Raw genomic sequence first — 21454 nt, 5'->3', positions numbered from 1 at the left:
TGACCTTAGTTTACCAAGCCCATCTTGGCCTATTCTTAGGATGTAGTGCAAAAGTCGTTCAAATGTAAGATTTGATACGATTGTTACGCAATACTACACTCATAAGAGTCTCTCTTGAGAATATTTTTGGAATACGAGTAGTCGTTTCTCCGATAATATCCGAAAGATGGGATGATGACTATGGGAACCTCTTGTAGAACATGTTTGGCAGGTTTAAACCCTAGTACACTCCCTTTGGGTGGTCCTTAACCGAAACTCCGTGCTCGTGACTCGCAACCAACCCTTGATTCGTGGTTGATCCGTTCATGTGTCCTTAATATCAATGGAACTTGGGTGTTGATAAGGTGTAAACCATAATCCACCAAAATGGATGATTGATATTAAGGGTGCCATGATCCATCCCATGACCTTTGTTTGGTGTGCTTTGCTTGATCCTTGAGTGTGATTGTTGCATTCATGCATTCATGCACCCATTCGCATCCATATCATCAATAATGAAGAAAAGTTTCAAGGAACTTAAGAGGTCTATTTGCAAACTTTCAGACATGGAAAGACAAAGAAGGAATACAAAGAAGTACAACTTCAGACAACCAGATTTGAAAGAGTTAAGGAATCTGATATCCTATGTACTAGATCCCTTGGGTTTCAAGGCTCGTTTTGGGAAGCTTCTCCCTCTTCTGACTACTCAGGTGGATGAAGGATTGATGAGTGTATTGGCGCAGTTTTATGATCCATTGTACCGTTGCTTCACATTTCCGGATTTTCAGCTTTTACCCACGCTTGAGGAGTATGCCTACCTTGTGGTATACCTATTCTAGACCAGTTGCTGTTCAGTGGCTTGGAGAATGTTCCCACTTCTCAAGAGATATCAGACATGTTACATATAGATGAATCTCTGGTTGGTGCCCATATGACTACCAAAGGTGGAATTCAAGGTCTCCCTTCTGAGTTCCTCGTTGCTCAAGCTATTATGTATGGGAAGGCCATGAGTAAGGATGCCTTTGAAGCCATATTTGTACTTCTCATCTATGGGTTAGTGTTATTCCCCAACATCGACAAGTTTGTGGATGTGAACGCTATTAGGATTTTCTCTACTCTTAATCTCGTTCCGACTCTGTTGGGTGATGTTTATTTCTCTTTGCATATGAGGAATGCAAAGGGTGGTGGTGCCATTTTGTGTTGTTTGCCTCTATTGTATAAGTGGTTTATTTCTCACTTACCGCAGACGGTCGCTTTCAAGGAGAACAAAGGATGTCTACGGTGGTCCACGAGACTTATGTCTCTCACTAATGATGATATCTCTTGGTACAATCGTGTGTATGATGGTGTGCAGATTATCGACTCTTGTGGTGAATTCTCCAATGTACCTCTTCTCGGTACATGTGGTGGGATTAACTACAACCCTGTTTTGGCACGACGTCAGCTTGGGTTCCCCCTAAAGGATAAACCTAATAACATTCTGTTAGAGGGTGTGTTCTTTCAGGAGGGTAAAGATCCCCAAGGCTTGAAAGCTAGGATGGTCTGCGCTTGGCGCAAGATTCATAGGAAAGGAAGGAATAAGTTGGGTCCTAAGAACTGTGTCGCTTTGGAGCCTTACACTGCTTGGGTTAGGAAGAGAGCGTCGGAGTATCTCATGCCGTACGAGTATCCAAGACCTACACCTTTGGTTATGGCTGAGCCTTCAACCCTCCCTGACCAAGGAGTAGAGGAGTTAAGAGACGAAGACCGTTCACGTGCCTGGGTCCGTGAACGAGAAGAGTTGCTTCAGCAGATTAAGGAAAAGGATGCTTTGATCGAGTTCCTCGAGCATCAGGTTATTGATGATCCTAATGATGCATGGACTTCTCTACTTCCTCAGTCTTCCAAGTTCTGGAAGAGGAAGTATGATCGACTCGCCAAAGAGAAAGCAGATATGGAGGCAGCCTATGAGGAGGAGGTGAAGAGGCTTCGTGCGTCTTATCTTCCCGTATCCCGAGCTTTAGATGATTGTTTCTAGGGATCTATAGGATGATCATTGTCCTTTTCTCATGTATCTTGGTTACCAATGCTGTACTTCTTTGGTAAAAAAAATTATTTTCCAGATATTATTGATTGAGATATTTCCATATGTGATACAAATGTAATTTTTCCCAAATTCTTGCAAATAGAACTCTAAAAGTTCCTTTGAAATAAAAAACAAATCATATTCACGAGCATTGCATGCATCATGTGCATAAGCAGGTTTTGTTCCCGGCTTCTTGTCCTATGGTCTAACTCTGTGTTCTTCATTTATTTCAAAGACAAGCTGACTCACCGGTACTACACCAGAGCCAACTCTTCGAGACTGATGGATCACCTAGAACAAGAAAACTGCGAACTGAAGGAAGAAGTAGCCAGGTTGACTGCCTTGATGGAGTCATTCTTGGCCGCTCAGAGCCAATCTTCTCCAACGCCCTCAACTCCTCCCTAGAGGACGGTCATTTCTGAGATCGTGACTTCTACTGTGCCTGCTGCAATGGCTCACTTCGCACCATCTATGCCAGCCGGGTTCCCTTGGGGAATGCCCCCCAACTTTGTGCCAGAGGGTTTCGCGTCTACCCTTGCTTCTCTGCCGACATCTAGCCCGGTCCTTTCAGTGCCACCTCCCATCGTGCACATGTTACCAAGGGTCGAAGATACCATTTACCACTCTGAGCCATCTGAGGGCCCAGACGTTTATGAAAAGATGGATGATATGAAGGACCAATTCCTTGAGCTTCGCAAGGAACTGAAAACTTTGAGGGGGAAAGACCTCTTTGGTAAAAGTGCTGCTGAGTTGTGCCTTGTGCCCAATGTGAAGATCCCTATTAAATTCAAAGTGCCTGACTTTGAGAAGTATAAGGGAAACACATGCCCTCTCAGCCATCTTGTGATGTATGTGTAAGACCTCAATTTTGACCCTAAGATCCCTCATGGCATCATAACATTGCATTTGCATTGCCTCAAGGATCTTTAGCATCTTGGTTCTCTTTGCCTTTGGGTGGGACTCCTTGTGATTGGTTTGAGATCACCAAGCATGCTTGAATTATACATCATTGTTTCTCTTACTTTTGTTTACTAACCAAAAGCACAAAAATGTGTCACTAACATCTTTTGTTTGAAGCTTGAGTATCATCCAAGACACTTTGTGGGTTCTATTTAGATGATCAGTCAACACAAGGGAATGGCTTGAGATACTTCCAACAGGTTCAAATGGGGTCTATTCGTCAGTCAAAACGTTAATCTTGAAGGAGCAAAAGTTTGTTCATGAGCTGTCATGCATGCTTGAATTATACATCATTGTTTCTCTTACTTTTGTTTACTAACCAAAAGCACAAAAATGTGTCACTAACATCTTTTGTTTGAAGCTTGAGTATCATCCAAGACACTTTGTGGGTTCTATTTAGATGATCAGTCAACACAAGGGAATGGCTTGAGATACTTCCAACAGGTTTAAATGGGGTCTATTCGTCAGTCAAAACGTTAATCTTGAAGGAGCAAAAGTTTGTTCATGAGCTGTCATGCTCGCTAGGCGAGCAGAATGGGTCGCCTAGCGAGTCCCAAGAAAAGCCACCAGAATCACCTACGCTCAGAGGAATTTCTTGAACTGTCATGCTCGCTAGGCGAAGCCCACGTGTTTAAAAAAAAAAGAATAACGAATAACGAAAAAAAAAACGAAAAACGAAAAACGAAATAAATAAATAAATAAATAAATAAAATATAATAGAAAATTTTTGGACTTGGGCCTCTCTCATTTGAGCCCACAGGTCCACAAAAATCAGGTTATAAATTCAGAGTTTCAGTGAAACAAAAGGTCATTCTATTCCTATTACCCTGACAGGGAAAAAGATAGTGAGAGAAGAGCTAACAGAGTTCAGAGCAACCTCCAGAGACTGAAGGGAACTCATCGGCAAAGAACCAATTCCCTCTCATATAAACCCTCAGATTGCTTTGCAAACCCAACCGGGCAATTCAATTTCATTCGATCTCTCCAGTCAGGTTTGCCTTATTCCCATTACTTTATGCTTTTAATTTGAATGCTCTGAATGTATGAGGTATTATGGATGAATTTAATACCCTTTTGATGCATGTGTTTGACAAGAGGTTTAAGCCTCCTACCCTTGGTTGCTTTTTGTGAGCTTTTTGTGAATTTTAATGGCATGATTCATGTGGTTACATTTTGATTTGGGGGCAACTCTTGATTACCCTATCTTGTTTCTCTAACCTGTTTGTTGAGTTTTGTTTTGTGAGGGCTCATATGACTCTTACAGAGATGGTTTGCCTGGTGTTCCACTTTATTTATGGGATACCACCTGGAGGTTTATTCCGATTACCTATACTGACTCACTTCCTTTGATGGTGCTAGCTTGAGAGATCTCTGGGTTTCTTATCTCTTTAATTGTTGTTACTTCGGATCTTTATCCGTACGGTAGATCTCTCGATCCCTTTACTTTTCCCGCATGTTACCGATTTCTTAGGTTTCGCATAGCCTTTCGTGGCATGTCAATTAAGGTTGCGCGGTTCCTTCATCTAGGACTGCCTTTTTGCATGAGCATCCCTAAACACCCCAAACTCATTGATTTTTCTTCTCCTAAGAACATGTTTACTCCTTCTACTACAGGCGAGTAAGTCTCCAAAGGTCGAGCATCCGGTAGATTGCGTAGTAACGTCGTTCAACCCTTACCCCGTAGTTAGTCGAACTACGTTTCGCTCTGATTCTCATTCCAGATGAGATACGTAGGCATAAGATGCGATGTCTTACCGAGCACACTTCCCTTTAACCCATAGGTAGCCGAGCTACGAAGACTCTGATTCTCAGATTCAGATGAGATACGTATGCAGTGGATGCGACGTCCGTGCGAGTCATTTTCTTTTGACCATTCTTTTAGTAAATAATACATTAGATAAACATACACGCTTTTCTCATCCCTTCAATCATGTTTGCACAAATAAATTTTCAAAAAAAAAACAACAACCTTTGCAACAAATGTGAAAAGGGCTCCCTAGGAGTACCTAGGATGCTTTGAGTGTCTAACACCTTCCCATTGCATAACCAACCCCCTTACCCAGATCTCTGACATTTTTACTAGTTTTTGATTCGATAAAACTTTTAGATTTTTGTTCGCTTTCTAACCATTCCTTTGGATAAATAGAAGTGCGGTGGCGACTCGACTTGTATGATTTACCTTGGATTTAGTCAATATCTCTAATGGTAACGAATACCCCGCTACAGTATGCTCGCAAGATGTCAACGCAGACTGATAATGACCAACTGATCATCCATTATTTCCAGGACAATCTGTCCGGTGCCGCTCTCAGGTGGTACATGGATTTGGAGAGTTCGAACATCCGATCTTTCAACGATCTTGGCGAGGCCTTCGTCAAGCAATATAAATACAATGTGGATATGGCTCCTGATAGGGACCAGTTGAGGGAGATATCCCAGAAAGAGAAAGAGACCTTCAAAGAATTCGCCCAGAGGTGGCGCGAATTGGCAACTCAGATAGTGCCACCCCTAGAGGAGAAAGAGATGACCAAGATCTTCTTGAAGACCTTGAGCTCGTTTTACTACGAGAGGATGATAGCCAGTGCTCCCTCAGATTTCACCGAGATGTTTTTTTATAATTCATTTTGGTACAAAGCCTCTGTATTGTCATATTATTGAGTCAGCTATATGATCGATACAATTTGCATGAAGTATAAATTGGTTGAGCCATCGGATAAGCCTCACATGTTGATCTTATGTAGTAGATGATTCCCGTGGTTTATTTAAGTTGGTCTTATATAGCGGTTGGAAGATGCATGGTGTTGTGTTGATCGGGTTGTTGTGACTATCGTAGGAAATGGATCAGAAAAAAGGTAACTCGCTGTGTTTGAGTATTTTGACACCATTTTGCAGGGATTTTCCCCCAATGTGGTTCTGAATGTTATAACAGTTTATAGGTTGGAATTTTGCCAAATTTTGGAAAATTTCGAATCAATCCTGATGAATAAGAATCAATTATTCCGATTGATTCTGCCTCTTATTCTTCACTCTTCACTCGAGTGAATCAATCACACATTGGTTGCAAGATGATTCCGCTGCATAGGAATTTAAGACTTAACTTTATTTTGTGTTTTTAGCGGAGTTAGGTTAGTTGGAGGTTTCTTGGTGTGAAAGAAATCTCAGCCTATAAATAAAGAGGTACCCTATCATTGTAATAATGTAGTTGCATAGAAAAAAGATTAAAACCTTCAGTTTGAAAGCATAAAGAAACTCTGCAGAAACATTATCCTTTTCTCCTAAACCCTAATTTCTATTTTCTTCCCCAATTCATCTTCTCTTTCTACTCAAATTTTTGTACAGCGGAATCATCTTACAACTAAGGTGTGGTTAATTCACTCGAGTGAAGAGTGAAGAATAGGAGGCAAAATCAATCAAAAGAATTGATTCTTGTTCATCAAGAATGATTTGGAATTCTCCAAGATTTAGAGAAATTCCAACATCTAGTATCTAGAGCACTTGTTGTGTGATTCTTGGAAAGCATAGCGTGATGAATCATCAGAAAAAACATTTTCCATCAAGTCTTCCAATCTTGAATGATAAGAATTGTGATAATTGGTATAAGCAGATGAAGATCGTATTCTGTTATCAAGACATGTGGGGTCTTGTGAAGGAAGGGGTAACGCCACTTATAGAAAACGCGACAGATGTAGAAAAGGTTGCACACAAAGAATTGAAGAAGAAATATTATAAATCTTTCTTTATAATTCATCAATGTGTTGATCCAGACAATTTCGAAAAGCTGAGTGACGTTGAATCAGCGAAAGAAGCATGGAAAATTTTACATAAATCGTTTGGAGGCACTGAGAAGGTGAAAGAGGTGAGGTTACAAACTCACAAAAGAACGTATAAATTACTTTAGATGGAAGAAAGTGAAAGCATAATTGATTTTTTAACTAGGGTTGCGAATCTGGTTAATCAAATCCAGGTATGTGGAAAAGTATTGACATCAAGATCAGTTGTCGCAAAGATTTTGAGGTCATTGACTCCAAAATTCGATCATGTGGTAGTAGCCATAGAAGAATCGAAAGACTTGTTAACATTGACAAAGGAAGAGCTTCAAGGGATGCTTGAATCCCATGAACAAAAATGGTTGAAAGAGCTACAAGCAAGTCGAAGAGTGATGTGGCTTTGTAAGCGCAATCAACAAGAGAAAAGAAAGGCAAAGGAAAATGGTTCGACAATGAAGGTAGAGGATGCTACAATAATTCAACTGGTAGAGGAAACCAGCAAGAAGGAGATTCGTCGAATCAAAGAAGACCCTCATACCAAAGCAACCACAAAGGTGGTGTTGCAAGTAAAGGAAGTCGTGATGGACGAAAACCTGACACAAGTCACATTCAATGTTTAAATTGTCATACGTATGGTCACTAATCTAGTGTTTGTCCTGAAAAACTAAAGAAATAAGAAAATGATGCAAAGTTTACAAAGCATGAAGAAAAAGAGATGTTGTTGATGGTTAACACATGACTGGTAGGAAAGATTAGTTTGTCAACCTAAAATCCTCGATGAAGAACATAGTGAAATTTGGAAAGGACAATAATCTAGCCTATGGAGTTATTGGTGATGTTCTGATTATGAGGAAAGATGGCAAAATGCCAATAATTTTCAATGTATTATATATACCAGTCGTGAAAAGTAATTTGCTCAGCATATGGCAGTTGGTCGAAAATAATTACAAAGTGTCGATTGAAGATAAGATGATGAGAGTTCTCGATTCTGGTAGAAGGTTAATCTTGAAGGCTCCCATGTCTTAGAATAGAACCTTCAACTTAATGTTGAACTTAATATGATAGAGCACAAGTGCCTTGCAATTGCAGCTAGTAGGGATGAATGAATATGACACTATAGACTTGGTCATCTCAACTTCAAAGACATCGTAGATCTGAAAAGAAGAAATATGGTTTCAGAGTTACCAAAAATCGACATTCCAAATGAGTGTGTGAGGAATGTGTGCAGGCAAAGCAACACAAGAACAAATTCAGTAAAGATGCAGAAAGCAAGTCGAAGGCAATTCTTGAAATCATATACTCTAATGTATGTGGTCCTATCCTGGTGGATTCTTTTGGAGGTAACAAGTACTTTGTCACATTCATAGATGATTTTAGTCGAAAATTATGGACTTACTTGATAAGAAAAAAAGTGAAGTGATTGAGGTATTTTCCAAGTTTAAATCTATGGTCGAAAGACAAAGCGGTCGAAAACTCAAGATTTTGAGGACTGGTGGTGGTGGAGAATATGTGTCGAAAGACTTCGACACATTATGTGAGAAAGAATGGATTGTTCTTGAGGTGGTACCACCCAATACTCCACAACAAAATGGAACTGTTGAAAGGAAGAATAGAACCATCATGAATATGGTGAGAAGTATGTTGAAAGGAAAGTATCTATCCAAAGAATTATGGGAAGAAGCTGTGTCGACTGCAACATACATATTGAACAGATGCCCAACCAAAAAGTTAGAAGGAATCAAGTCAGAAGAATGTTGGTCTGGTGTCAAGCCTAGCTTACGTCATCTGAAAATATTTGGATCTATAGCATATAAGCTTGTGGATGATCAGTTGAGAAGAAAACTTGATGACAAGTCGAGTCAAATGATCCTAATAGGATATCATTCGACTGATGGATACAAACTGTTCGACCCAGTGAACAAGCAAGTAGTGATCGCAGGGGCGTGATCATAGATGAGCTTAAGGAATGAGATTTGACTAAAAATGTAAAGAAAGATCCAGTGAGAATCTTTTGTGAAGAACCAACAAGTGAAGTCGAAAGAGAAGTTCGACAAGAAGAAGTCAGAGGTCAAACAAGCACAAGCAAAACTCAAACAACAAGACACATGCCTACAGGGTTGCATGAATGTGTGATTACATCAGATGATGTGGTCAATGATGAAGGTGAGCTGGTAAATTATGCTTTATATGCAGATGTCGAACCAATTAATGCAACTGAGGCATTGAATGATTCAACGTGGATGAAAGCGATGAATGAGGAACTCAAGTCCATTGAAGTCAATAACACTTGGTCACTTGTCGAAGTGCCTCAAAGCAAGAAGGAAATCGATGTGAAGTGATTATACTAGGTGAAGTTAAATCTCAAAGGAGAAGTAATTCGGCACAAGGCAAGACTTATGACAAAAGATTTCTTCAGAAAGAAGGAATCGACTTCGAAGGAGTTTTTTCACCTGTTACTAGGATCGAAACAATCAAGTTGATTGTTAGTCTAATAAACATGAACAACTTGTATATATGTTAGATGGATGTGAAATGTGCATTCCTGAATGTTCCTTTAGATGAAGAAGTTTATGTTACACACCCAGTTGGGTTTGTGAAACAAGGCAAAGAAATCAAGGTATATAGGCTGCATAAAGCCCTGTATGGACTTAAGCAAGCTCCACAAGCTTAGAATAAGAAGATAAATAGCTTTCTAAGGGAGAAGGAACTTGTGAAGTGCACAACTGAGCATGAAGTATATGTAAGAAGAAGCAATAATGAATTGTTTATACTATGTTATTATGTCGATGACTTATTGATAATAGATAGTTGCAAGAAAGAGATCGAAAACTTCAAAAGTGATCTTAGCAAGCAATTCAAAATGTCTGATCTGGACGACATTTCATACTTCCTTTCCATCGAATTCTACAAGAACAGTAGAGGCTTGATGATGCGTCAAATAAGATATGCAAGCAAGATCCTTAGGAGATTTGAGATGGAAGACTGCAATGCGACCTCGACACTTGCTGAACTAAGACTGCAACTGTCAAAAAACTCAGATGAAAATGATGTTGACCCAACACAGCACATAAGACATATTGAGTCATTAAGATACCTCTGTCACACAAGGTTTGATCTAGTATACAGTGTAGGTATGGTGAGTAGATTCATGCAGAAGTCAAAGGTATCACATCTAGCAGCGACGAAGAGGATATTAAGGTATCTTAAAGGAACTCTCGACTATGGTATTTTTTTTCCTGTATCTGATGAAGGAAAAGAATGTAAGCTAGTGGGTTACATCGACTCAAGTTGATGTAGTGATGTTGATGATAGAAAATTCCCAGCTGATTATGTGTTTATGTTAGGTGGTGCACCAGTTGCTTGAAGCTCAAGAAAAGAACTAATAGTGGCATTATTTTCGTGTGAAGCAGAGTACATAGATGTTTCTCTCTATGCATGTCAGCCAACATGGATGATGAATTTGATCGAAGAAATTACAGGGAAGGATCATGGAGCAATTACCATGAAGATCGACAACATCTCTGCTATCAATCTGACGAAAAATCCGCTAGCACATGGAAGAAGCAAGCACATCGAAATGAGATTCCATTATCTTTGAGAGCAAGTAGCAAATGGAAAACTGAACTTGGAACACTGTGGAACTGAGAATCAGATTGCAGACATCATGACGAAAGGTGTGCAGGTCGAAGTGTTCAAAATACTAAGAACAATGATAAATATAGATAACTTAGACACAATGAATTATGTAGTGTGTTGAGAATATAATTTTTTGTGTCAAAATACCATTACGACAGAGTCTGTTGTAGTTGAAATGCTCTGCGCAAAATTTGTATAACTGTTGAAATGTCAAAGACGTATTATTACAATGATATGGTACATCCATATTTATAGGTTGAGATTGCTTACACCAATCAACTTCCAACTATCATAACTCAGCTAAAAATACAAAATAAAGCTAAGTTTTAAATTTCTGTTGAAAACACACTTCTTTGATATTTCGACAACTATACAAATTATGTGTAGAGCATTTCGACAACAACAAACTTTATCGAAATGATGCTTTTGACACAAAGAATTATATTCTCAACACCATAGTGATTTTGATATGTAGAAAAATTTCCAATGCAGTTTGGCATAGTGCCGTCTAATCAGGCTATGGAGTGAGATAAATTCATTATTCAATAAGGTCATGATTGACGACCGGTTATCTGTTTGATATAGTTCTTCTGTTGTGTGTTGGATCTATTTGGTTAGATCCTGTTACTGGAGGCTTTCATTTGTTTGGAAGCAAGGCATGGAGGGTAGTTGTCTCAGTTTTGAGATTCAACTTCTAGTTGAGAGTTGTGGCTTATGATGTCGTGTTTCTGGTTTCTCAATTTTTTTGACAGAGCGGATAGGATGATCTATGGAGATATGAGTCTTCCTCGTTGGAATAGGCGCATATCATCATTGGTGTTTACTCTTAGGCCCACGACAGGGTCGCCAAGGTTGGTGATTGCAGCATTCAGGCGCCCCGATTGCAGCATTGTCAAGGATCATTGATGTAACAACATATGTTGTTTATTCTGGCACTGTCTCATTATTTAGGGGAATTGCTTTTAATATAGCAGTTAACGCAATGTTGTTCTTCATGACAGAATTTTGATTGGATGTAACAAGATGTTTTTTTGGTTAGGTGGTTGGTTTTTGCTTGGGGTAGTAGTGGTCATTGTACTTATCTATTTTATATTTTTTCAGTACTAACCTCTTTGCCAAGTTGTAGAGAGAAAGCGATTAAGACAAACTAGATTTACAGCACAATTAATAGAGAGGAAACCAATTACAAAGCTGAATATTAATGTTATAGATTACAATTTCCAATATATTTTTAACTTGTGCAACACGCCAGCTACTACTCCCCAAAATGTGATTTCTGCAAAGATCACATATAAGAGAGTTCCAACTTTCTCTGACTTCCAAACATTTACAAACACATGCTTCTTGATCCAGTGTACCTAATTTACATTTTCATGTGCAAAATAATAACATATTAGAAATTCATATATAATCGATAATTATGTTCATATAGACATGTCATATACTAAAAAATAGGGGTGGCAAAATGGATGGATTGGATGGATATGGATTGGATCGTTAATGGATGGATCAAAATAATCCATTATCCATTAACAATCCACTAAAAGTTTTTTAAAAATATCCAATCCAATCCATCCATTAAAAATAAAAATCCATCCAATCCATCCATTATCATATTTTTAGTGGATGGATATCCATCAATCCATTTCTTTTTCCTTTAAAATTTTTCTTTTTTGAAAAAAATCACTTATTTTTTTAAAAAAATTATTTATTTATTTATTTATTTTTTTAATAAAACAATATCAGCCTTTTTCGAGAAAAATCATTTTTTTTTCAAAAAAAAATATATTTTTGTATTTTTGAAAAAAATAATTTAAAAATTGTTTTTTTTTTCGAAAAAAAATATTTTTTTTATATTCGTAAAAAAATAAATTTTTCGAAAATAAAATCAAAATTTAGTATTTTTCAAAATTATTTTTAAATTTTTGGAAAAAAAATGTTTTTTTGTATTTTAAAAAAAAAATATTTTTTTTCGAAAAAAATAAATTTATTTTTATATTTCAAAATAAAAGATTTTTTTTGAATTTTTTTTTTTTTTTCAAAAAAAAAAAAAATTAATATTTGAAAAAAATTATTTTTTTTAAAATTAGATAAAAAAATTCATTGGATCATTAAAATGTGTTGGATGGATTGGATCAATCCATACTTATGATGGATTGGATCAATCCATTAACTTAATTTTTTATGTAGTGAATGGATTGGATGGATTTTTTGATGAATGGATTTGATGGATTTTCTCTAAATGAATCCAATTGCCACCCCTACTAAAAAAATATAAAAAGGTTGTTTCGTTTCTTACTAGTGACTTATTTGGATCTTCGTAATACCAGCCATTAACAAATGCTGCAAAAATTCCTTGAGCTGCCATCACGAACACTAACATCGCGTTCATCCCTATCCATTCCAAGAACAAGAATGGAGTACGGATCCGACAAACATCAATCTGTTTGATTATCATAAATGAAAGAAAAGAAGAAACGATAGTTAATTGAATAATCAGTATTAAGAACTTTTTCTACTTGAATGAAGAGATAAAATCTATTGCGTTTTTCCTACCAATATGTAGAGGGCAGAGAAGACGATTCCAGCTGCACCAGCTGTGAAACAAACATAGCTCAAACTATAGAGTTGCTTGTTAATTGGAATAGCTGCAGGGTTCCATGAAAATTTTGTTAACATGTTATCTTGAACTCAAAAATGGTATGTTTTTGAGAATGGATTTTGACGGATTTGAGTTGTCTACTGTCACGACCTCTTATAGTCATATTAGTGGCCGTTAGAACATGATCAGCGGGTCTAGAATTCAATCCCCATATTTAGATTTAGAAAATAATTAAATCTGTATTGAAATATGAATCGTCTGATCTTGATTAAACGACCAATGCGAGTGTGACTGCACATAATGTAAATCCGGTTTTGAATATGACTTGTCACACTAACTTACCGTGTGTAAAATGAAGGACAACGGCTATTATGAGTAGCACAAACCCCATTGAGAGCCATTGTTTGAGCCTTTCTGAATGACCCTGCAAATTAACATTTTATTAGGCCTTTCACTAAATTAAATTATAGAATAGATATGGATAAGATTTTGTTACCTTGAAATGAATCAAGACATGTCCATAATGAATTCCAATGGTGCCAGAGAGGATTGCTGATATAGAACTAGCAACAAAAAAAGATTTCAAGACACGTCTCATTCGTGGCGCTGGTTACTATATTAAAATAGACAGATACCTTAGTAAGCCCTCTGGTTCATATGGAGCAAGACACCAACTTGGAGCATCATCGCGAAATTGTCCTTCACCGGAAGAACTGAATGTGCATGCCTACAATAAAATCATACGAAAAATTATTAGTACAATAGCAGGATAATTCATCAATTTATCATTGTTATACACAAAGACTTACCTTTAAGCGTCTCCAAACAGGTTGAGAATAAAGATGATTAACCCCCCAGACTTGTCTATCGACATATCCAACTGCGTTACATGCAGGTCCTAGGTGTCCTCTCACTCCACATAACACCTAATAAACGGAAAGAACAAAAACTTAAATAAAAACAAAAGGTGAACACGAGTACCCTAGACGTGATAAAGAGAGAGAATTTACCGTGTATCTCTTTGGTATGTCGCTATTAACATGATCTACAAAGCTCCAATCAGGAACATACAGTGTGAAGGTTGTGATCATGTAAATGAGAAAAGCCATGAAGCCTCCAAACCTAAATCACACATGTATATTATGTACCATTAATCAAAGCAACTTCACAATTTCCATTAACCAATTTCAATTAGCATATTTGAAATTTGAATAAGTGTTGTGTTTGTGTTAACTCACCATTGCCATTTATAAGCAGTGAAAATGGCTATGCGCCCGGGACTTAAGGTAGTTGGTCTAAGCTTGGTAGTAAATGTTTCTATTAGAGCCACAACACAATATACAAGGGCTATTCTCTGCATACAAAATTTCATAAACTAGGTTAATGCGACTATTTTGCATTAGGCCCGGCATAATATTTCATTTCAATTATTTGATTCACACCTGGAGAATGCCACACCATCGAATAAATTTCATGTCGACTCCATATACGAGTTCATCAGGGGCATGAGAGTATCCACCTGCCATATGTTATAAATCAAATTTACCAGTGCACAAAGATTTAGTCATCTAATTATGCAACTTTGTGGATTCAATATTGTCCATAACTTCTTAGTAAATTTTGAAACTTATATAAACCTTGGACGTTTAAAAATGAATATAGTGAGTGAGTTTGAAGAGTTTTGTTTTGATTACCTTGCAAAATTATGCCCCAAAAGAGAAGCTTCAATGTCCTGAGTATTATCTTCTTCACAGCAAACTTTATCTTGGGAATTCTCTGCATTATCATAATCAAAGTTTATTCATATCAAATACGGTCATAGACATGGACATCGGACACGGCATCCACATTGACACATCGACATCGATAATAATTTAAAAAAATAAATAGATTAAACGTAATTATAAGTGTTGATGTCGTGTCAGTGTCCAACACTGACACATACACGTCTTTTTTTAGAGATGTCAGTGCTACAGAGGGACAAAAAAACAGAAGGGTTGAAAAGTTACCTTAAGTGCAAGAGCAATGGCAACACCAACAATGAAAAGAAAGAAAGGCATAACAAAATCGGCCAAAGTACATCCATTCCACGGAGAGTGATCAATGCGTGGATAAGCTTCACCAGCATCATCCACTAATATCATCAACTACACAAAGATGATAAAACATATTAGTATTTTAGAAAATCACTTATAAATAAATTTAATCAATATATCTTTACTTCACAATAAAATTGTCTTAACTTTCACTTGTACAAATTGATTAAATATAAGAACTTAAAATTTACAGTAACTAATTACCACAATGGTGAGGCCTCTAAATGCATCAAGTGTTGCAATCCTTTTTGTCTTTTGCTTAACCAATGCAGGCTTAGCCACTGTGTCTGTGTCATGCTGATCAATACTAGAATTTCCATTAATATTGGTTGTTTCTTGCTTCTTCATGACTTCATCTTTAGCTTCATCAATATCCAATGCTACATTGATGCCTTCTTCCATTCTCTTACCACCTTCATCCATGGCTAAGTAGTGAATGATACTTAACAAATTGTTCAAGCATATATATATCCTTCTTGTTTTCTCTAAGTTGATGTGTGTGTGTGTGTGTATTGAAGTGACAAACTAAGAGCTCTAAATGAAGGATAAGGCCGGCTTTGAAGTCAATAGGGGAGAGAATCAATATCTAATAATAGCAGCTAGATTACAAACATAAGAGACATATGCAGCAATTGGAGAGACAGAGAAGAAAAAGGACCACATTTGTGTTTGTTACTATATTTTAGTATTATTATTGACAGGCTTTGTTTCTTATTTTGTCATACTTTGACAAATTATAGATTCCCCTTCTTATCTTATGCTTTGATCATATTTTCATAATGATAACTTTCCTTTAGATTCTTGTATTTGGAATCTTGTCTTTCGGGTTGCTATGGAAGAATTTCAGTATAATATGACAGAATCTTTAGAAAGAGTTTTATTTTGGTATTAGGAATATTTTCAGTAGAGTACACCGGAGTACCGACCCCTCTAAAATAGAGGTGTCTGAGTCCGAAATCGACATTGACATATGTAATTATGTTTAATTAATTTATTTTTTTAAATTTGATTCTCTGCTTTTGCATTATTGTGTATATAAACACCAATGTTTAAATAACAGGATTTAAGATAGAACCAGAGATTTTTGGGTCATGATTCAATCAGTTCCACCATAATTGAATAGCATAAATAACTAAAAAAAAATACTAAAAATAAAAATCGATTGAACCAACCACGGTTCGACTAATTCAACACTAGTTTAAAACCTTTAACCAAAAAAAGACTATTAAAACAAAAATCAAACCAATTGGCAAACTAGCCGGTTCCCGATTCATTCGGTTGAACCATTTTAATGGACTCAGTACAACAAATGATCTAAATATATTTTAGGTGATTATGATAATCTTGCCTATATCAATGACTCAATGCCAATATCTTCTCTCTCTCATATTCTCTTACAGTTTCCAGTATATCTTTAACTTGTGCAACACGCCAGCAACAACTCCCCAGAAAGTAATTTCTGCAAAGATAACATATAAGAGAGTTCCCACTCTCTCTGAGTTCCAAACATTCACAAACACATGTTTCTTGATCCAATGTACCTGATTCATATTTTCATTTTCAAAATGAAAACATATCAGAAAATTATGATAATTAAGAGACTATATATAATGGAAATAATATTTTTCTCTTCTTACTAGTGAGTTATTTGGATCTTCATAATACCATCCATTTACAAATCCTGCAAAAATGCCTTGAGCTGCCATCACAAACACTAACATAGAATTCATTCCTATCCATTCCAAGAACAAGAACGGAGTACGGAACCTCCAAACATCTATCTGTTTGATTATCAAAATTTACTAAAGATTAACCAAAAGAAGCAATACTTGAATGATGCTATAAAGTCGAAAATTCCCTACCAATATGTAGAGGGCAGAGAACACAGTTCCAGCTATTCCAGCTGTGAAACAAACATAGCTGATGCTATAAAGTTGCTTGTTAATTGGGATAGCTGCAGGATATTTCAGAATATTTTTGTTAAGATTTACCTTGAGAGATGGATTTTGATAAGTGATTGTTACACTATCTTACCATTTGTAAAGTGAAGGATAATGGCTATTGCGAGTAACACAAACCCCGTCGAGACCCAATGTTTGAGCCTCTCTGAATGACCCTGTCATAATAAGATTTAATCCGTTTTAGGCATTTCACTAATCAAATACAAAATTATAGAATAAAGTTTGTTGTGTGAAAAATATAACTTAGAGTGAGATTTTGCAACCTTGAAATGAATCAAGACGTGCCCGTAATGGATGCCTATGGTGCCAGAGAGGATTGCTGATATGGAACTAGTTAAAAAAACATTTTCTTAAAATATATTTAATATATGAATAGATTATGAACTTTGAACATCTTGATACATACTTTAGTACCAGCAGGTAGAAGGAAAGAAAATACAAAGACAAACCTCAACAAGCCCTCGGGTTCAAAGGGAGCGCGACACCAACTTGGAGCATCTTCGCGAATTGGACCTTCACCTGGAGAGCTGAATGTGCATTCCTTCAAAACAAAACGCAATATTATTAGAACTATCCTCATCTGTCTCCAAAGACCAAACTTTCTTCTTACAAGACTAGTATCTGTCTGTCTCCTCAGAACTCACCTTCAAGTGTCTCCAAACAGGATGTGAATAAAAATGGTTAACCCCCCAAACTTGCCTATCCACATGTCCAACAGCATTACATGCAGGGCCTATGTGCCCTCTCATGCCACATATGACCTAATAAAAAGCAGGAAGAACAAAATATAAAAAAAAATGAAAGCTTTAAGTAACAATTTAGACATTGGAGAGAGACGGTGAACATACTGTGTATCGCTTTGGTTCGTCACCGATAACATGATCTACGAAACTCCAATCTGGAACGTAGAGTGTGAAAGTTGTGATCATGTAAATGAGAAATGCTATAAAGCCTCCGAACCTAAGTCATGCATATATAAATATATACTATTAATTAAAGCAATTTGATAATTTCCATGGACCAATTTAAGTTGAATTGCAAATTATTTCCTTCAATTTCTATCCTCTTGCGAAAAAAAAGCATATTTCATGTTTGAAACTGAATGTATGTTGTTTCATCTCACTCAAATGGTCAGAGAATTCATGCCAGAAAAGTAGAAGAAAGTGTGTATAAACACAATGAATTTAGCAAAATCAAAAACTCAGAATAGGTTTTAATGTGTAATAGTACTTACCATTGCCATTTATAGGCTTTGAAAATGGCAATGCGTCCAGAAGAGGTCAATGTAGTGGGTCTAAGCTTGGTGGTAAATGTCTCTATTAGAGCCACAACACAATATACAAGACCTATTCTCTGCACACTCACACGCACAAATTCAAAATTGTATTCAAATGTGATTATTCTGCATTAATCCCTGCATAATCTATACCTGAAGAATCCCACACCATCTAATGAATTTCATGTTGACTCCATATGACAGGTCATCAGGAGCATGAGAATATCCACCTGTACTCAAAAACTATATCATTGCACCTATTTTCTTAACAAATGTGTGTATAGTGAATTTGAGGAGTTTTGTTTACCTTGCAAAAGTATACCCCAAAACAGAAGCTTCAATGTCCTAACCATTATCTTCTTCACTGCATATTTTATCTTCTCTATTCTCTTTAGTGCAAGGGCTATGGCAACACCAACAATAAAAAGAAAGAAAGGCATAACAAAATCAGCCAAAGTACATCCATTCCACGGCGCGTGATCAATGCTTGGATAAACTCCACCAGCTTTGTCTACCACTATCATTATCTAAACACCATACACAAATTCACTTTTAGACATTCATTCATTAGTCCAAACAAACAAAGATTTCAGACAATGGTTCTAACCACAATGGTGAGGCCCCTAAATGCATCAAGTGTTGCAATCCTTTTTGTCTTTTGCTTAACCATTGTGTCTTTCTCATGCTCATCGATATTGCGTGTTTCTTCCTTCTTCGAGACATGATCATCTTTAGCATCAATATCCAATGCCACATTCATGCTTTCTTCCATTCTCTTACCACCTTCATCCATGGCTAAAATAGATAGTGATTCTTCTATTCTTTTTTCTATTGGTTGGTTGGTATATGAGAGTGAGAGTTGTAAATGAATTAAAGAGAAAAGCCGGCTGTGAAGTCAATATCTAGCATAGCATAGCAGCTACATTACAAACATAACAGACATATTAAGGACTTTGAGTGGTGATTAGTTCCGCCTAATTAGCTGTTTCTTGTTCCTCAATATCATTATTGTTCTAAACTAAGTTGAGGATGTAAAATTGTTTTGTCTCAGTTTGACACCAATTAAACATTCTCCTTTGATTATATCTTATGACTTGATAAAATACTATCCCCAAAACAGACTTCTATGATAGAATCAAGATAACACTTAATTAATGCAGATGGTTTTTAAATTTTTTTTTTATCATTTTCTTAATGATTAGAATTTTATTCTTAAAAAGATGAATAACCGGAGTGTTAAAGATTCAAACTCGCATCCATGCACAACTCTTAACTGAATGGGGACTTTATTGTTAATCCTTTTACTTGTCACCTTTTCAATTTAAAGTTATATTTGGTCAATTATATATTACATGTCATTAACTATCTTACGGTGTTTATAAAATAATTATTGTTGTTCTAGTCTTAGGAGATAACTTTTTTTTAAAAGGTTTAATGATGACAATTGAACAAATAAGAATGAATCACGAGTATCATCAATCAAAAAACAAGCACTAAACAAGATGTTCAAAGTTTCAATTAGAAGAATTAAACAAAGTTAAATCAAGTAATCAAAAGAAATTAAAGATGTGAAAGCTTGTTTGATCCAGCGTTTAGTGTTTTTTATTTTTATTTTGATCGACTGAATATAATTTAAACAAGATAAGGTCTTGAATTACTAACGTGATGCACACGTGCGCCAAAACTATTTCAAACTCTTCATCTTTTTCTTAAAATTTCTTTTAACTATTCAGAGAAAGAAAAATTTATTGTCCAATCGCTTAAGGCGGGAGTAATGTCTCCTAATAGATTAGGAAATCGCTTAAGGCACGAGTAATGTTTCATAGGTTAGGAAGTCTTGTAATCGATTAAGTGACATTGCTTATTAGGGTTTTATTTTATAGGTTAACCTAATCAATTAGTTTGCTGATATTAGTTTGTTGATCTAATTGATTAGGGAGCAATCAGACTCGTGGATTGTTTCCTTTTTAAGCTAAATTATTTTCATGGTAGAACTAGAGTTGATCGAAAAGTATCAATTCGAAATTTGTTGTGGTGGTTCAGAGCTTCTGATGAGGTGGAGAATGGGCTGATCTGCAAGGTTATAACTCAAATGCTCAAGTTAGTATGAGATTGGAAAGTGGTATTTGAATGAGAAAGGATTTGAATCCTTCTGAAGTGGCACATTTTCCTATTTAAATAGGAGAAAATGTTGGTAATTGCACGCGTGTGGAACGACATGGGATGCGGTCAACCATTAGATTAATCTGGATGGTTAGCATGACATTTGTACTGTTCAAAAAATAAAGCGGTGTGTGTTCTCCCTACAAGGGCAGAGAGACTCAGAGGCCTTAGTAGGTATATTACGATTTGATATGTGAGGGTTTGTCCACCGAGGCGAGAAGCATTGTACGGTGTATGTTGAGTTTATCTGAGGGATCGACTCACGTGAGATGAGAGGCCTTGTATGGTGGTTGGCGCTACTTAAGTGCAGGCGGACAATAGGATTGATAAGGTATTAGGGCTACCGGAAGCGTGATGTTCTCTCAGTAGTGGGCAATATATGTGAATGAGAGTTCTTCCTTTCTCCCTTTGGAAAAGGGTGTATTTATAGAGGCCTCGTGGGCCTAGGTTTTTTTGGAAAGGGTTGTCGTCCACCTAGTCAAAGGTGGACTGCTGAATCCCTATTTTCAAGGGAGTCGTGGGTTAGTTAATGACATTGATTTTCCCATTATCCAAGACATGTCTCATTCCATGTTTTTCCTGCGTGGGCGAGGAAGACTTATGAGCGAGGAGATACATCCCCTTGGGAGGCCTCACGTCGTCGTCTTCTCCTAAGGTGATTCCCAGGGCATCGCCCTAGGCAAGGCCTTTTGCAAATATATTATTACATAGTGTAACACCCTATTTTCCCCACGCATAAATATACATTAAAATCAAAGTATTCATACTATAAAATAGGATGTCACGCATTCTATTTTCAAATCATACATGCCCTGTAACACTTTATCAAATAAAAACAACAATCAACACCTTCACTTAGGGTGTCATCACATGCTCACCTTCACTTAGGCTATCATTGCAATGGAAATTCTCGTAATAAAACATGCATTAACTAAATCATTTGAATTTC

General features: G+C 36.6%; 2 protein-coding genes across 2 annotated transcripts; both read right to left on the bottom strand.

The window, feature by feature from the left end:
* Positions 1–11559: 11559 nt before the first annotated feature.
* Positions 11560–15714, bottom strand: LOC127125771 (uncharacterized). The gene is made up of 13 exons (XM_051054594.1): positions 15310–15714; positions 15019–15156; positions 14704–14785; positions 14452–14528; positions 14248–14363; positions 14020–14131; positions 13819–13935; positions 13645–13736; positions 13506–13572; positions 13352–13433; positions 12964–13055; positions 12707–12850; positions 11560–11765 (listed from the first exon to the last, which is right to left on the bottom strand). Exons 1-13 carry the CDS (start codon positions 15526–15528, stop codon positions 11619–11621), a joined length of 1485 nt encoding a protein of 494 aa, XP_050910551.1. The 5' UTR covers positions 15529–15714; the 3' UTR covers positions 11560–11618.
* A 662-nt stretch (positions 15715–16376) lies between these two features.
* Positions 16377–19164, bottom strand: LOC127125770 (uncharacterized). The gene is made up of 12 exons (XM_051054593.1): positions 18950–19164; positions 18650–18869; positions 18496–18572; positions 18301–18419; positions 17915–18026; positions 17711–17827; positions 17516–17607; positions 17330–17396; positions 17140–17221; positions 16968–17059; positions 16743–16886; positions 16377–16646 (listed from the first exon to the last, which is right to left on the bottom strand). Exons 1-12 carry the CDS (start codon positions 19133–19135, stop codon positions 16500–16502), a joined length of 1455 nt encoding a protein of 484 aa, XP_050910550.1. The 5' UTR covers positions 19136–19164; the 3' UTR covers positions 16377–16499.
* Positions 19165–21454: the final 2290 nt, after the last annotated feature.

The sequence above is a fragment of the Lathyrus oleraceus genome, chromosome 3, assembly GCF_024323335.1.
Source record: "Lathyrus oleraceus cultivar Zhongwan6 chromosome 3, CAAS_Psat_ZW6_1.0, whole genome shotgun sequence".
NCBI classification, from domain to species: Eukaryota; Viridiplantae; Streptophyta; class Magnoliopsida; order Fabales; family Fabaceae; genus Lathyrus; species Lathyrus oleraceus.
Note: the sequence above shows the minus strand (reverse complement) of the source record. Positions and strands in the feature narration are given on the sequence as shown.

Excerpts from the sequence above, each read along its gene's own strand:
- LOC127125771 (XM_051054594.1), bottom strand. The coding sequence starts at position 15,528 with ATGGATGAAGGTGGTAAGAGAATGGAAGAAGGCATCAATGTAGCATTG. Across the intron at positions 15,157-15,309 it reads TTAGAGGCCTCACCATTGTG|TTGATGATATTAGTGGATGA; the intron begins GTAATTAGTTAC and ends ATCTTTGTGTAG. Across the intron at positions 13,056-13,351 it reads TGTCCTTCATTTTACACACG|CTATTCCAATTAACAAGCAA; the intron begins GTAAGTTAGTGT and ends GGAACCCTGCAG.
- LOC127125770 (XM_051054593.1), bottom strand. The coding sequence starts at position 19,135 with ATGGATGAAGGTGGTAAGAGAATGGAAGAAAGCATGAATGTGGCATTG. Across the intron at positions 17,397-17,515 it reads GAACCCGAGGGCTTGTTGAG|TTCCATATCAGCAATCCTCT; the intron begins GTTTGTCTTTGT and ends TTTTTTAACTAG. Across the intron at positions 16,647-16,742 it reads AAGATCCAAATAACTCACTA|GTACATTGGATCAAGAAACA; the intron begins GTAAGAAGAGAA and ends AATATGAATCAG.